This window comes from Pogonomyrmex barbatus, unplaced genomic scaffold (assembly GCF_055798465.1).
Source record: "Pogonomyrmex barbatus isolate J1 unplaced genomic scaffold, ASM5579846v1 scaffold16, whole genome shotgun sequence".
In the NCBI taxonomy this organism is placed as follows: Eukaryota; Metazoa; Arthropoda; class Insecta; order Hymenoptera; family Formicidae; genus Pogonomyrmex; species Pogonomyrmex barbatus.
Window position 1 is genome coordinate 4,947,764 of NW_028297112.1, and position 15,161 is coordinate 4,962,924.

The 15,161-nt window shown below is 40.1% G+C and overlaps 1 protein-coding gene across 6 annotated transcripts in view; it reads left to right on the forward strand.

Annotated features, from left to right (window-relative positions):
- nAChRalpha6 (nicotinic acetylcholine receptor alpha6) overlaps window positions 1–15,161 on the forward strand; it is a 223,437-nt gene that overhangs the window by 164,711 nt on the left and 43,565 nt on the right. For 2 of the 6 annotated variants that reach the window (XM_089074103.1, XM_089074101.1), the window contains one exon: window positions 317–403. The exons of the other annotated variants lie outside the window; for them this stretch is intronic. In XM_089074103.1, the coding sequence (XP_088930229.1) occupies window positions 317–403 (87 nt within the window). The remainder of the gene's footprint in view (window positions 1–316; window positions 404–15,161) is intronic. 6 annotated transcript variants of the gene reach the window in all.

Here is a 15,161-nt window from a genome sequence, read left to right on the forward strand (position 1 = left end):
CAATCGACTATCACAGGTCGAAAATATCCTCTTTCTTTTTCCTCCCCTTTTTTTCCCCCCGCCCGATTTCCATGGCGTTTGAATCGCGCGTTGCAGAGATAAGTCCTCGTTCCCTCGCGGTGGGAACTGTTGGCTCGACGTGGGTTCAGCCCCGGTTCGATTTCTCTTCGTCGACGATCACCGGTATGATCGACAGGGAGAAAGGACGGGCGGCCGATCGCGTCTTCCTCGAGGGGGAGGCGCTCGTCGACGCCGTCCGCGAACGGCCGCGACGAACGAGAACGGATTGAGCACAGGTGGGCTACGACTGTTTCAGGAGTGACCATCTTGCTATCGCTGACGGTGTTCCTGAACCTCGTCGCCGAGACCCTGCCCCAGGTCTCCGACGCAATACCCCTGTTAGGTACAACTGAGTTTCTACACAGAGCGAATGTCAGAGTAAACCGACGAGTATTATCGGTTCGCTGCGAATGGAATGAAATCGCGAAAGTTTAATCTCGGGATCTTCGGGGAGATTTCGTGCGTGAAATTTAAAGAGGCTAATCTTTTATATGTGTTTTTTTTTTTCTTTCATATGTATTTTTCACGAAGGGTTCCCCCCATCTGCTTAAAATTGAATCACGAAGGTTCAGAAATATAAGATTCTCTTTTTAAATTTTTAATGCCCGCAAATCGATATGGTCTCTCCTCTTTCATTGAGATAGAAATATTATATATGCGTTAGATAAAAAGAAATCTGTGTAATATTTTGATATGCCGTTCATCCGCGTGTTAGAACGGCGAGCAGCAATTCTCTAAAACACTCTCCACTTTTCATTTTCGTAGTACTATGAGCGATCGAGAATTTCTAGCTAACAAGTATATACGTATTATCTATGATATTACAAGAAGCACTTTAATCCCCCCGAAGATCTCACATGACGGTATCGCAAACGGGAGCGGCGTGGCGCCCTGCAGCTGAAACGAAAGAGCTCTCCCGTATAGAGAGAAAAATTGAAAATTATGGAATATTCGAAGAAGCGGTGGAAGGGGAGACTCGTTGTTCCGTGTCGGTGCTATTCCATAAAGTTTATTTTATCGAGAAATGTATCGGGGTAAACAAACATCCGCCGCGCCATCGTTCGTTTCTTAAATCGCGATGGCGGGGAAAGTCGAGGGAAGGAGCGGAAAGATGGCTCTCGAAAGCTCAATGATTCTCGAGAAACCGGACCATTCGTTTAGTATCAGAAGATATAAAGCCAAATTCTAGAGAGAGAGAGAGAGAGAGAGAGAGAGAGAGAGAGAGAGAGAGAGAGAGGAAGAGGGAGAAGTTCCGGTAGATACGTAATCTCGAGAAATAATCATTTTATATCGCTAGCTGATAAGTTGGAAATATCGATACTTGCAGAGTTTAATGAAAACAAATTACTTTTTTTTATACTCCAATGTTCTATTTTTTTTTTGTTTTCAGGTTTAATAATTGCATCGTCAGCAATCGAGAGATAGTACAATAATTTGGAAAATCATAATACAATTAACATTTTCACAACAAATTGTTATTGTATAATTTTTTTAAAGATTATTGAAAAATCTTGCGACTATATCAAGTTACTCGAGAGATTTATTAGTTTCTGTCAATTGGTAATCGTCATTTCAGGCATAACTTTTCACAAGTCAATAAAAATTCCACGAGATCGGAAAAGTCCAGTCGTAACAGTAGATATCCAGATGTCGATCTACAAAGTTTACGAGAAATAAAAAGATTGTCGGGGACAACCGCCGAAAAGACAACGCCTTCAGAAGTCAGAGAATAGACAAGAAGCATGGAAAGAGCCAAGTATCGTAGTAAGTTCGTAGTTGTTATTGCCAAAAACGAAAGTTGATTCGACGAAAGAAAAGAGGAGAAAGCCGATGGGAATAGAGTTATTGTTTTTTCGATCGCGGCTCGAAGATTCCTCATGCCGATCGATCGATTTTAATTGAATAAGTTTGCATCATAATGAAGAAGCACGACGCCATATTCGGCGTATTTCGTCGAGTAAATCGGCGGCAATTTTGTTTTTGTTGTAGCTGACGGAATTTTTATTTCACACCCTTTCAAGCGAGACAATTTGTATTAACGTACAATTTGTACTTAACGTGTTTTTTTTTTTTTTTTTTTTACAATCTTAACGCTGTTGGCGCTCTGTTGTATTTATTTACTTATTTTACGAGTGAAAATTTTACGAATGAAAAAAAAAATAAAATAGAAGAATAAAAATTCCTTAATTTAATTTAATTTAATTGCTCAGATATTTTCGTTGTTGTTTCACATTTAGTTTTTGCTTTTCTATTTGATAAATTTAATATAACTTTGAATCGAGAAATATTTTGTTTTTTTTGTGAATGTATTCTTGACCCGAACGGAATCTCACGTGCAAGTCACGGAAAGCTCATTTGAGAATCGTATGTCATCGTCCACCGCGAGAGCTGATCGTAGCTGTCGATCCATAGTTCTCCTCCGCCCCCGTCCGTCCCGCGGTCCATTCTCTTTTTTCGGTATTTGCGCACGCCATCCATTTTACGCGGGTGACGCCTCGACGGTTTTATCGAGCCACGCTGATCGAAGTAAATTAAAACGCGTCAATCGCCCTCTACCATTACGGATCCGTTGTCAACGTTGCGATTTCATAATCGTCAGCGCGCGGCCCTACCCTCGCGCCGATTGTCGAAAGGATCGGTCGCATGGTCCTCGGTACAACGTTGACATTCGCGATCGGAGCACATCTTGTCCTGTCCGGCAACTTGTGAAATTAATTAACAACGGGTCAAAGAGGGAGCGAGAGTCCCAGCGCGCGCTCGAGCTCCTGGTTTCCAGGAAGGAGGATACCCCGGAATTGCCGGGAGAAGACAGCTGCTGGGAATTAATATCTGTCTGCCGTCCGCACGAGAAAAACGACGCGCTCCGGACTGGCGTCCATCGATTTCCGTGACGCGCTTTTGCATCCACGTCGTTACGTCGAACTCGTCACGAGGCAAGAAATCCGATGCGCCCTCGTGTAACAGCGCGCGAGACAGCGTTGTCTCCGACATCTTTTTGTAGCTCATCGCTCGTGCTTTAATACAATGTACACACTAATTCTCAAGCTATTTTCTAAATTTTCATTCAACAACACTTCACACACACTTCACGTTATTATTCCTCGAAAAATATGCAATATTTCAGCTTCGCACTTTTTTTTTTATTTTACAGATCTCGTACTATTTGCTTCTCGAAAAAAAAATCCACATCAAACTAAAAAAAAATCTGATAAAACAAATAGACAACGAAAGTTCCTCTTCTTCATTTTAATTTCAAATATCTTAGTTTAGTTTTGATTTCATTCTAATTTTAATAAAAGAGACGTCAACGTGACTTCTTGTTGAGGAAAATCAACGCGAAATTGATCAAAGGGCTTCATAGAGCTATTCAATTCTTTCTCTTGATTAAATTGCGTATTTCGAGGCTCGTGAATGCCGCATGCACGCAAGAAAATTCATATTCCGAGGGACATATTTTTTTCCGTATAAGTTTAGATATTCCCTCTATCATTATACGGCAAAGTGTACTCTGTAGCGAAGAGAGTGCTTCACGAGTAGCTAAAGCGCACGCGCGCGCGCACTAACCGACACGATGACAAAGTTCTCTGCGAGGTTCGCAAAGTGCTTGCTAATTAGCAATGTTCGATGCAAAGCACGTTCAAAACGTGCGTTATATAGCGCGTTATCCTTTTACCACGCACTCGATTACCATACTTACCTCTCGAGGGCATCGTAAAGTGTTGTGATCAAACGCATGATTGACTCGCGTGGAAATCGAATACTTGCATCGAATACTCGACGTCAACAGCGGGAATTAAATGCGGGTGAACTGCAAACTGCGAAGATACTATAGTCGATTTGACCTAAATATCTTTGTTTTATGATACAACGCGTCTACTACCCGGACAAACCTGGAAAACCTGGAATTTGCTGGAAAATCAGGAATTTCCAGAGAATTTGTTTATGCCTTGAAAAATCAGTGAATTTTATTGAAAATCAGGAAATCCTTTTTGAAGTTACTTTTTCTAATATTTTGTTTTTATATTACAATCGGAAGTACCGCTTAAACTGTTAACATCCATTCATTCTAAACATCAAAGTGCACTGATTTTATGACTAATTCAACATTCAATATTGAAGATAACGATTTTATGTTAGGTGCAATTTTAATAAAGACGGATATTTATTTTAATAGGTTTAAAATAATGTTGAATTTTGTACCGCTTATGCATTATATAATTTTTTGTTTGTAGCTTTCAAAAAACAAAGTTTGAAAATTATGTACAATATAAAATATTTATTTTTTAGAATCTTCTTACAGTTTCTTTAAAAATTTTTCAAATTTGATTATTGAAATTCGAATAATTTTTAATTTTATATTATAATTTACGAACTTTTATGGAAAATATTAAAAACTTTGAACAACAACTATATATATATATATATTTATTTGTAAGATATAAAAGTAGTTTTCATTTTACCTGGAATTTTTAACAAATTACCTTGGAAATCAGAGAATTCTCAGGAAATTTTTTTTCGGGTTTAAGTAGACGCTCTGTAATACCTTTGTGTTCGCTTATTTATTTTATTATTTGTATATTTTCTCGCGTACGCACATATATTTAATTTATACAGAAGTCATAATATCGTCAACAAAATACGAGTCACAGACGAACAAATAGCTTTGAGTTACGTATTTCGCATGTATTATATTATTTTATAAATTTCATAAGTTCTGTTTTTTTTTTCTTAAATTCGTTTCTCGTCAATAAATAAAGATACTTTCGCAAAAATCAAGTTAAATGAAACCATTCATAATAACGACACTGCCATACTTCCGGCTGAACGATGGCAGTGCAAAAAACTGCCATTTCTCTTACAAATTGAAGGCGCATTTCACGCGCAGCGAGCAAGTTACGTCGACCCTCTGTTCTTCTCCTCTCAAAAGGAAAGATGTAAAAAAGGAAAAAGAGGAAAGGTCCGGAATATGCCGACGCTCACCTCGCTTTCCCGGCCCGATTCACCCCGCGCGCACAGAGAGTCGCGTTCATACTTTCTCATTTTCCCCCCGTCCACCCCACGGGCGGGCGCGTTACGCGTCGACATCGCTCCGCGGTCCATTTTATCATGTCTAAAAGTGGCAAGATGCACCGCGTCTTTCGCTTTCGCACCGACGGCCTTTCCCACGCTTCCGCCGCCGGGGGTTGCGCGCCGCGACAATCCCTCACCCCGTCGACACGCAACGCGCATCCCCATTTATATACGCTCGCGAAAACGCGGAACTCCCCCGTCTCTCCATTGTCGAGTATTCGTAGCGTCATTTCGGATACCACTTACCTTTTGCCGTTGCAGGACACGAATCTCAACTTAGCGCCGGTTGCGAATGCGCAGTCACCTTTAACGCGTGATATCGAGCGCCGAGATTTTCCCCCCCGACGACGCAACGTTACGTCTCGCGGAGTGTCCTCGGGAAACTTGACGATGCGAAGGAGGATAGAATTTAATGAAGCACGTAATTAAGCTCGGAATCCGTCCCGAAGCAAGATAAAATACAATCGAGAAAGAAGAGACGTCTAATATCATTATCTCGCCGTCTCGTTTCCTAATATGTCTCAATACCAGCGGCGAGAGTTACGTAAGAAGGGGGAGGGGGTCGAAAGGCGAGTCGAAAGGGCAAACGAGTTTTCTCCTCCACCGCAGTAACGGCTACGAGCAATTCTTTCACGCAATGCAAACTATACGTGTACGTCGTCACGTGAATCTCACGTTGGGAATTAGCACGTTGCAGCAACAGGACGAAGCTCGTGAAATCGCCCCGCGAAACTAAAATGAACGACTTCGCGTTCAGTCCGAGCGAAACTCTTTGTAAACGGGAAGCTTGTACAAACGAGACGACATGAATGAATCGAGTGAGATGTGTGTGTGTGTGTGTGTGTGTGTGTGTGTGTGTGTGTGTGTGTGTATGTGTGTATGGATGCATAGCTTTATTTCTTTACTTCGCTTCGAGTTCTCCGAGCGGAAAAACGCGCACCCCTATTTCCTCCACGACGAGGACATAACTTCGATTTTCGCGATCTTCCGCCTCATCGATCGCATCGAGACGATCCCATCTTCATGCCGGAAAGTTTCGAATGTCTTAAGTGCCAAAGATATATTTCCTTACGCGATACACGTCTGACTACACGTTCTTAATTGAGCCTTTAATTACAGTTTGTCGCATGCATTATGCACAAGAATTTCAAAAGCTTAATTTTATCATATTTGTCGCGTCTGTTTGATTGATATTTGATGATTGACACAGCGCGATAGTGGCAAAAGAGTCTCCGGATAAATTAAAATGAGATTTGAAAAGGTTCAAGCGCGACGTTGAATATACCGCTTTTACAAACAATCTGACATGATCGAGTAATTCAAGATTGAAGGATGAAAGCTAAAAACTCGTAGCTCAGAGGGAATACAGTGATTGGTGGTAAAGTAACTGCGCTTCCTGGCGATCGAGAGAGTTATCAGAGCAGGATGGTACAGGGGTGAAGCAACGCACGCGCGCGAGCGAGGGTTCAATCTAAAATCCAATTCGCTCTCAACTCTCACGCGTCGTTATTACATAGACGGATAAAAGATTTATTATTTCTGGCGATCCACCTCAGATTTCAGATAAATCTGAGTAAATCTTATCTATAGAGATCGCGAGGTATTACTTATAAGTAAAGATCAGTGAAATAGGCGCGAATGACTCAACAAACAAATTTTGATTGTCAACTTTGATTTGTTTTTTTTTTTTTTTCGCCACCTTTACGGACTGATGGATTTGGATACTTTAAATTTAAATCTCCCGAGTGTTTGAGTTGTTCTTATCATCGTAAACAAGAGTGTTTAACTTGGCACCAAGCACGTGCGAAACTCTCCGGCTTCAATTGGCCTGGCTTTCTCGCGCTTCCTCACAGATGAATCTGATGATACGAAATGTTTGCAACCGGAGAACACCGTTTGTCTCTCTTGAAGATAGAGGAGTGAGACGTATCTGTTTTCATCGGAACACGCTCGACCTATTTCACGATTATCCTTGACGGTCGCGAGCTACTTCCTCGAGCAAAATGACAATTCGGATGCTTGTAACATCCGAAACAATTTAATATCGGCGAGTAGAACTGCAGGAACGTCAGATATTATTTATTAGATGTAGAATAGCGTGACGTTGATATTATTTCGCGCACAAAAAGAGGCGCGTATCTCTGATTAAAAGTCCCTGTAATTTTACAGGACGCTTAAATACAAAACAATCACGAGAATTGACTCGTTACGGATCACGTGAGCTCTTGTTCGAGAAGGAAAAATTTTTTTAAATAAAAACTGTTTTCAAATGGAATTCGCTTCGGAAAGCACAAAGCGCTTCGAACGGCTCTGAATGTAATGTTACGAAAAGAGACAAAACAAACTTATCTGGTATACGAAATGAAATTCTGTCACGTTTCCCGAAGATTATAAATGCAAGCGATGTTTGCGACTCATTGTATGGGTAGACAAGCCATCTCTCTTTTCCGCGATGCTCGTCGCGACGAGTCTTTGCGAAGTGCATGCAACCAGGTCGTTCCGGTTTCAATATCGGCTCGACGCAAGATGGTCCCACCCCCCTCTTGTCTGGAGTCTCACTCCCTCGAGTAACGGCGTCTCATGTGTCTCCCCGAACGAGTCGAATAATTCACCTTACGTGCAATTGATTTTCCAATAAACCACCGACGACACGACGCGAACACGTGCGCGCCCGATGGCATACAGCGAACAGTCACGAGCCGTAAAGGAACAAATGTAGAATACCTGAGAAAGCCTCATCTCGTTGCAGGCAATGCCTCTGACAGGCGCGTATCTCCATGCGCAACACCCCCGTGTGCGTCGAAATGCACGCGGGGGATGCTCCAAAAATATTTATTTTTTATTATAATGTCACGCGATTGTTGTCGCATGGGCGATTATAAATCATCACGCGACGTGATCAAAAATCCGGCTCGACAAAGCTTTTAAAAGCTTCCCTCGCGATGTAAATAATCAATGAAATGCGGACTGTACGCGCGCCAAAAGTGATCACTTCCCTAATACCTGCATCGGCAATTATGTCGCGCGATGATGACGATACATTCGACACTTAAATTCTATTGCCGCGTTTCGTCATTCCAGTGTTTAAAAAAAAAAAAAAAAATTTCTCACATTTCAATGTCCCGCTTATTTTTTAAATAGGACACGACGGGCAAATGTTTATCTCGTTAAGACGCTTTGCTGATTAGCAAATATCCATAATTCTCAAAGCACTCGTTACGTCCGCAATCACGTCGCAGAATTAAATCCCGCCTGAGATGGAGCCGCTTTGAGCTTAGGTTCCATCTGCGGGGCACTTACAGAGCACTCTGTATACTTTCGCGAGCAGGTGAGGCAGCTTTACACTCGCGCTGTAACCAGTGCTGTAACCGGCACGTCGCCGGTTTTCACGGTGCATTACCTCCGGTATGCATTACACCTCGAACTAAAATTTGCCAATTACCCCTGTCCTGTTCGCGATATACCGACGATAATAGTTCGGCTAAACAAGGGAGCTTTATGTTAAATTGTTAGGACAACAATTACCAGCCTCGTAGTGACGTTGCTCCAGTGCGAAAGTAAACAAGCACTTTCCGGCCGAGGAAAGGCTAACGGCGATTTGCATAAAAGCTTTAGTTACGAAACTGCTCGCAAAGACCCGTCGCCTAAGAAAAGAGTAAAGAAGAAGAATGCGGGAATGCAGGATGTATGTAGGAAAGCCCGAAGCCTCTCATTGGCTGCTTTTCGTGATGCTCGAGTAAGCGATATATCGCACTTTTGTTCACTTGTCACGTTCAAACGATTCCGAAGCCAAGGAAATACTTTTCGCTTTTCTTTTTACTATGGTTTCCATGTCCAAGGCAGTATGGAGTCAATCGCGATAGTTTCAAAAATTTAAGTGCTGTGACTTGATATTAAAGAAATTTTTCTTTTGTATTTATTTAAAAAAAAAAAAGTTATTTCACGCTGAATTGTCGCAAATATATTATGAGTTTTCGTTAAGAAATTAATAATTTATTCCTTGTATTTATTCATCTTTTGAAGAAACGCTTTTTCAAGTATACTTATTTTTAGTAGTTAGAGATGAAGCATTAAGCATAAAATATTGTAGATAATATAAAAGTATATTGCCTGAGATTGAATTTTATATCCGTTTCGATTGTTACGTTACAATTGGATTTCCGGAAGAAAATTACCAAGTTTCCGCCGACTCATGCCTTCTTCATCAGTGAATTTCGGTTTATCTCGGCCAGGAAGAGAACAAATTATTCACTGACGTTAAGAGAACAAATTCTCGATCATTTAACATCTGATACTCGGAGAACCGTACACCGAGAAGGAATTCGTTGCATTCATTGCAACTGACGTGAGAATTTGGTTTAATAGATCGGTTAGATTAAGAGCGCATGAAAAATTTGTGCAGTATATAAGATTTTTGTTTATCGTATTTCCTTAAAAGTGGCACTCCTAGTTATAAAGAGTAAGCGAAATAAATTTATTCTTATTTTCTTTTTGTTTTTCTTGTTACTGAAAAATCCACTAAAAAATGATGGCAATTTATTGAATTTATAAAAATTTTCAAGCTAAAATATTTGCTTTATGTCTCTCCCATTTTTTACTCTTACTTACACAAATGAGAGCTCGTTTTAGCGTAAAAAAGTATGAAGCACTGAATGAAAATTCTGAGCTTACGTGATCTTATCACAGCGTGATGAAAAGGTCGATCGTATTCTGAGCGTTATAAAGATATCTACTGGTCGTCATACGGCGATTCGCATATATTAATAATGAATCAAGAGGAACAAGGACAAAGCCAGGCCGCTAACCCTGACGAACGACGTTTGTTTGTTCTGCCGCAACGTCTTTGGTTTCCTTTCCTACGTTTCCACGGCTGCCGCTTCGCATATATTATTTTTTTTATATCTTCGAAAATTGCGTATATCTATATACACACACACACACACACACACACACACACACACACACACACACACACACACACACACACACACACACACACACACACACACACACCACACACACATATATTTATATATATATATATTTTACACACATCGTATTATATTATATATCTTTCTCTACATATTATGTATACTCACACATACGCTATCTTTCCTTTCGTTCTTCCCTTCGCTTCATACCTATATATACCTTTATACATCTTGAGCACAGTGCCAACACAGAGATATTATACATACACGCACACACGCATCATACTCGTGACAAACTATTTTAATTGCTCGTTCACATATCGTAAAGAAAAAAAAAAAAAAATCGTGTGGAGAACATGATTCATGATTTACCACCGATCCGAATTAACGATCCGAGTCAAAATTTTTTAGTCACGAGAATAAGCGAGAATAATCTCTCGATTTTTTTCACGATTTTTTTAAGGTAAGAGACGACTAAATTACACCGGAAACGTATCTTTGCACTGCAGTGATTAAGAGACGAGTTGGATAGAGGCATTCGTTGAGTATAAAATTCTAGTTTTCTAATGGCTGCATGTTAAATATCTTCCCTTTCAAACGATTCGGGCGAGAGCTCACTTTGCTGCGGTGCAGAATTACGACTCCCGATCACGTCCGCGATCTAATCCTATACCGACGGTGTTTGACGACGGAGGAGAGCACTTTGCACTTAACATTTTCGCATTCCCGAAGGAAACGCGGACATTATTTCATGGTCAATCCTCGCGCTACTCTGCGGGAACTTCAGCCGTAATGCGTCATTGTCGTGTAACGAGGCGCGCTCTTGGAAACGCAACGGTTGTACATCACTGCCTCGGTAGCATCGAGTTAAAAAGCACCCTCATTATTCGCCGTGAACAATGGCGGCCCCGTGAACAAATGGCGACCGTACGTACGTACGATGACACGACACGGTTTCCCGGCGTTCTAGCGACGGTCCAGCGACGAGTGACATTTTTTAGTTGCCGACGTCCAGAACAGACAATTGGCTCGTCTGTCTACTCAGAGTCGGTGTAACGGTGTCGATTCGAAAGCGAATTCTTTCTCTCCAAACGTACTTTTTTTTTGTTTTTATCTAAAATTCATCGACTAGTCTCTGAAACGATCATATTTTCCATATATCTAATGTCCTTAAGAATATCGGATTGAATACAACAATAGTGCGGGAGATATTTGCCATCATCTTAATAATCGGCAATTGAAATTGTGAGGCGAGCGAGTTGTAATCATTGTCGCACAATGAAATATCAACTGCCGGTCCTTGCAAACAATGTTTTTCTTTTTTTTTTTTTTTTTCCTTCATTTCTTTACTCTAGAAAAATGTTAATGAATCTTGCATTAACTGTGCATTGCGTATTTCCTTGCTTGCGAAATATATTACGATCCCAGAATTCTGCTGTTGACACGGATAATTGTTTTCCGAAGGGGATTCTTGTATTGTGTTCAACGCGAACGGCTTATTTTCGTTTACCCTGTACGATCGCTCTGTTCTCGCCCTTGTATTGCTATTATTAATTAACGTTACTACCACCTGTCATGCCACGAAGTTCATATCTCACGATGCGCATTTCCGTTGCAATTAATTATCTCGAATGCAGGCTGAGTATCACGAGCAGAGTACGAAGGTTCACGCTTCTCGTTTGACTCTCTCGTAATTTTGCGAAGCTGCTTTCGTTGTTTTGGTAGTTGCAACATGAAAGCTCTCCCTCTTCGTATGTAGCTAAAAAATGTCACACCCCCCCCCCCCTGTATGCCTCGATAGTATCTCGCATTCTCCTTTTTTTCCACGGTAGTTAGCACGAGGTACAAATAGCTGAAGGTCTCCTGGAAGATACATCGGAGATATCAAGAGCGGAAATATTCCAACCTGAGGCGTCCCGATGAAGAAGCGTTGCTATCAAAAAAAAAAAAAAAAAAAAAAAATCGTAACATTCTTTCCGTCCTCGTATAATTGTAAAAATAACGAACGCGAAAGTATTGTACATTTGCAAAAACAATTATAATTTATTAAAATGTTAAATATAATTTATTAAAATATTGACGGTTCATTTGCATTGGCCAATTAAATAAAATAATCATCATTTGCATCGCAAATTGTCGCAGAGTTTTTTCATCAGGGTCTCGCAAGCGATATACCAGTTTGCTGGCGAATTCTTCAATTCAAGAAGATAGAATAGCGACGTTCCTCGAAAGAACTCTTCGAGATACGATCGCGCGACGACTCGCGACTCGGATTAATTTCATCACCAAGTTGCAAGTTGCATTCGCAGGAGGATATCTCATCTGCGCGAATCTAATTGACCGCGATCTCTGCACACGGCGGCCGGCGAGACGTTAACGAACCGAACCGATTAACGGAAGCTCGCGTTCCTCTCCCATTGCTGCGTGCGATTAAAGCGGAACCATCCGTCCGATACGAATTGGCGACTTAGTGATAGCTATTCGTTGCAAGGATAACAACAGGACGTCGTAATTCCACGGTATTTTATCGGCGTAAATACACGTTTGTTTATAGCACATTCTCGCCGCGATACGAAAATTTTATCCTTTCTCGGTAAAAATTTTTGATACAAGAATACATATAAATATATATAATTATATGCGAAATATGTTTATATATGTTCACATTAATTTTTTTCTTTTGTAAAATTTCGGTTTGATATAAAAAGATAATTAAAAGAATTTTCGCGATACTTTTTTTTTTTTAATTAAGTTTGAAGAAATGAGAAAAAGTTGTCCATATATAATCATACATATCTTTAATCATAAATATGGGCAATTTTTTCTTCAAATTTAACTTTTTGTAAAAGAAACAAGGCGAAAATTATCCTTTTAATTACTTTTTGTCTTCTCAATTACCCTTATTTTTCTTATACCAAATAAAAATTTTATAAAAGAGAGAAATTAATATGAACATGTATTGATACGTTTCATATATAATTACATATATTTATATATGTTCTTATAAAAATTTTTTTCGGGCTCAAAACAGAACGTATCGACATAATCGCTGAATACGCGATGTATTTAAAATAATATGTATATATCGTGTCACTTTTTATAAAATGTTAAACAAAATGTTACGACATAAAATGTTACGACAAAGTTGTCGCTCGTTTCGGTTTTATATTATATTTTTTTTTTATAAATCGTTTGCAAATTATTTATACGAAGATAAAATATCGATTTTTTTTATTTTCACGAACGTCTGTTGGATTTCTAAACGTGTCTAGATTTTTGAGTGTCGATATCGCAAAATTCGATATCTTTTTTTCGAACGAATTGTCTGAATAATTGTGCTATTGCAACTTTCAACAACCTTTTTCGCGAATACTGAATGCTTAATTTAACGCGCGCAAAGAAATTTTTTAGATTCTTCTTTAAAGTTATAGAGAACCTCCGGGATCATGGAAACGAGTTTTTCGTTAAACGCGGTAATTCTTTTATCTCGTAGATGGCATAATTGAAATGCAACTCGGTTCTCTTTGATTCGGCGATCTCGCACAGGAAACACACACGGTTTTCTCATTCGTGGATTTAACATCGCCTGTGAAGTAACTGGAAACCTATCCAATTATTCGAAAAACGCTCTACACATTGTCAAAGAAAAACAAGAATGCGCAACGAAATTACAACTAGAGTCGAAAAATTTCCTCTTTCTTGTTTTATTACGCGGTATTTAAAAATAACAATTTTTGTCGATCGTTTGTCGGCTCGACTAACTTCGGATTCTGTGCAAATCGCATAGAAGTCACGTAAAGCCATTAATTTTGTAAAAAAATGCGAGTTTCGAGGTAAGTACTTGCATAGCCAACTTCTCCAGCTACGTCATCGGCGAGATATTCTTATATAATACATATTCAGCGACAAAAATTTACACGCACGTAGGGAAAATGTAAGAAAATGCGCCGAATAATAAAAAGGTATTATATGTTTTTCATCGTAACGTTTTAATTAAAAAAAAGAGTTCGAAAAAGAAATTCATTTAAATTTCTCATCACCATAATGGAAAAATTTTATTGGAATATTTCTCTTAATTCTTTATTTCGTCTTATCTTTTTCTTCTATTTTCTTTAGCTGAGCGTACGATATATTTTGATGACAAACCGATTAGTATGGGCGAATAGAATAGTACAGACGTCAAGGACGCATTACGTCGCAGAAGGATCAAGAATCTTCGTGTTTAATCAGAAGAGAAATCGCACATTACCGCGCAAGGGTTTCGCGAGAATCGCATAGAGAAGGTGCCGCGATGGGAGGGAAGAGCGGGGGGGGGGAGGACGGGAGGAAATTGAGAGGAATTAAACATCATCTTCTCTCTTTCTCCAAGAGAACCCGGCGCCTTTAGAGAGGATAACGCCGCGGCTCTAAAGCGATTGAATTTGACGGAACACCTCGTTGCACTTGCCCCCATTTCCGCGGCCTCTGATAATCGCGATAAAGACGAGCCGTTGTTCCAGTTAGGTCGACGGCGCCGTCAACTTGAATTTCCGACGAGCACGGCGAGGAGAATCGACGAGCCGTTCCACGTGTCTTTCCGGAGAACTCGATTTCCGATTCGTCAAATACCTGAGAAATACCCAACACGAGCCCGCGTTCCTTCGTCTATCGTTTACGACGCGTACAGAAAGAAAAAAAAATACGCACACTTCACCCGCCAAATAGTTCATACACTTAGATATACACCCACGCACACACGGAGACACACACACACACACACACACACACACACACACACACACACACATTTACACGCACAGATACGCACATGCACATACGCACTCTCATTCGCTTTCTCGTTTCTCTTTAATTACAATGCGCGATCTGTTCACTTGCATGAATCGATATTATCGATATTACCAAGGCACACTCGGTACTCTTGACTTCTTTTTTTTTTCGCAATGCTTATACTGTTTACTCTCTCACACCAACACACATTGAAAAACATCTTCATCTCTTGCGACAGAGTACCGATGCAATCTGACCGATTTATTTTTATCTCTGGAGAACTTTTCTTCTTTTTTAACGTTTCTTTGTTTCGTCACCGTTTGTCGCTGCATA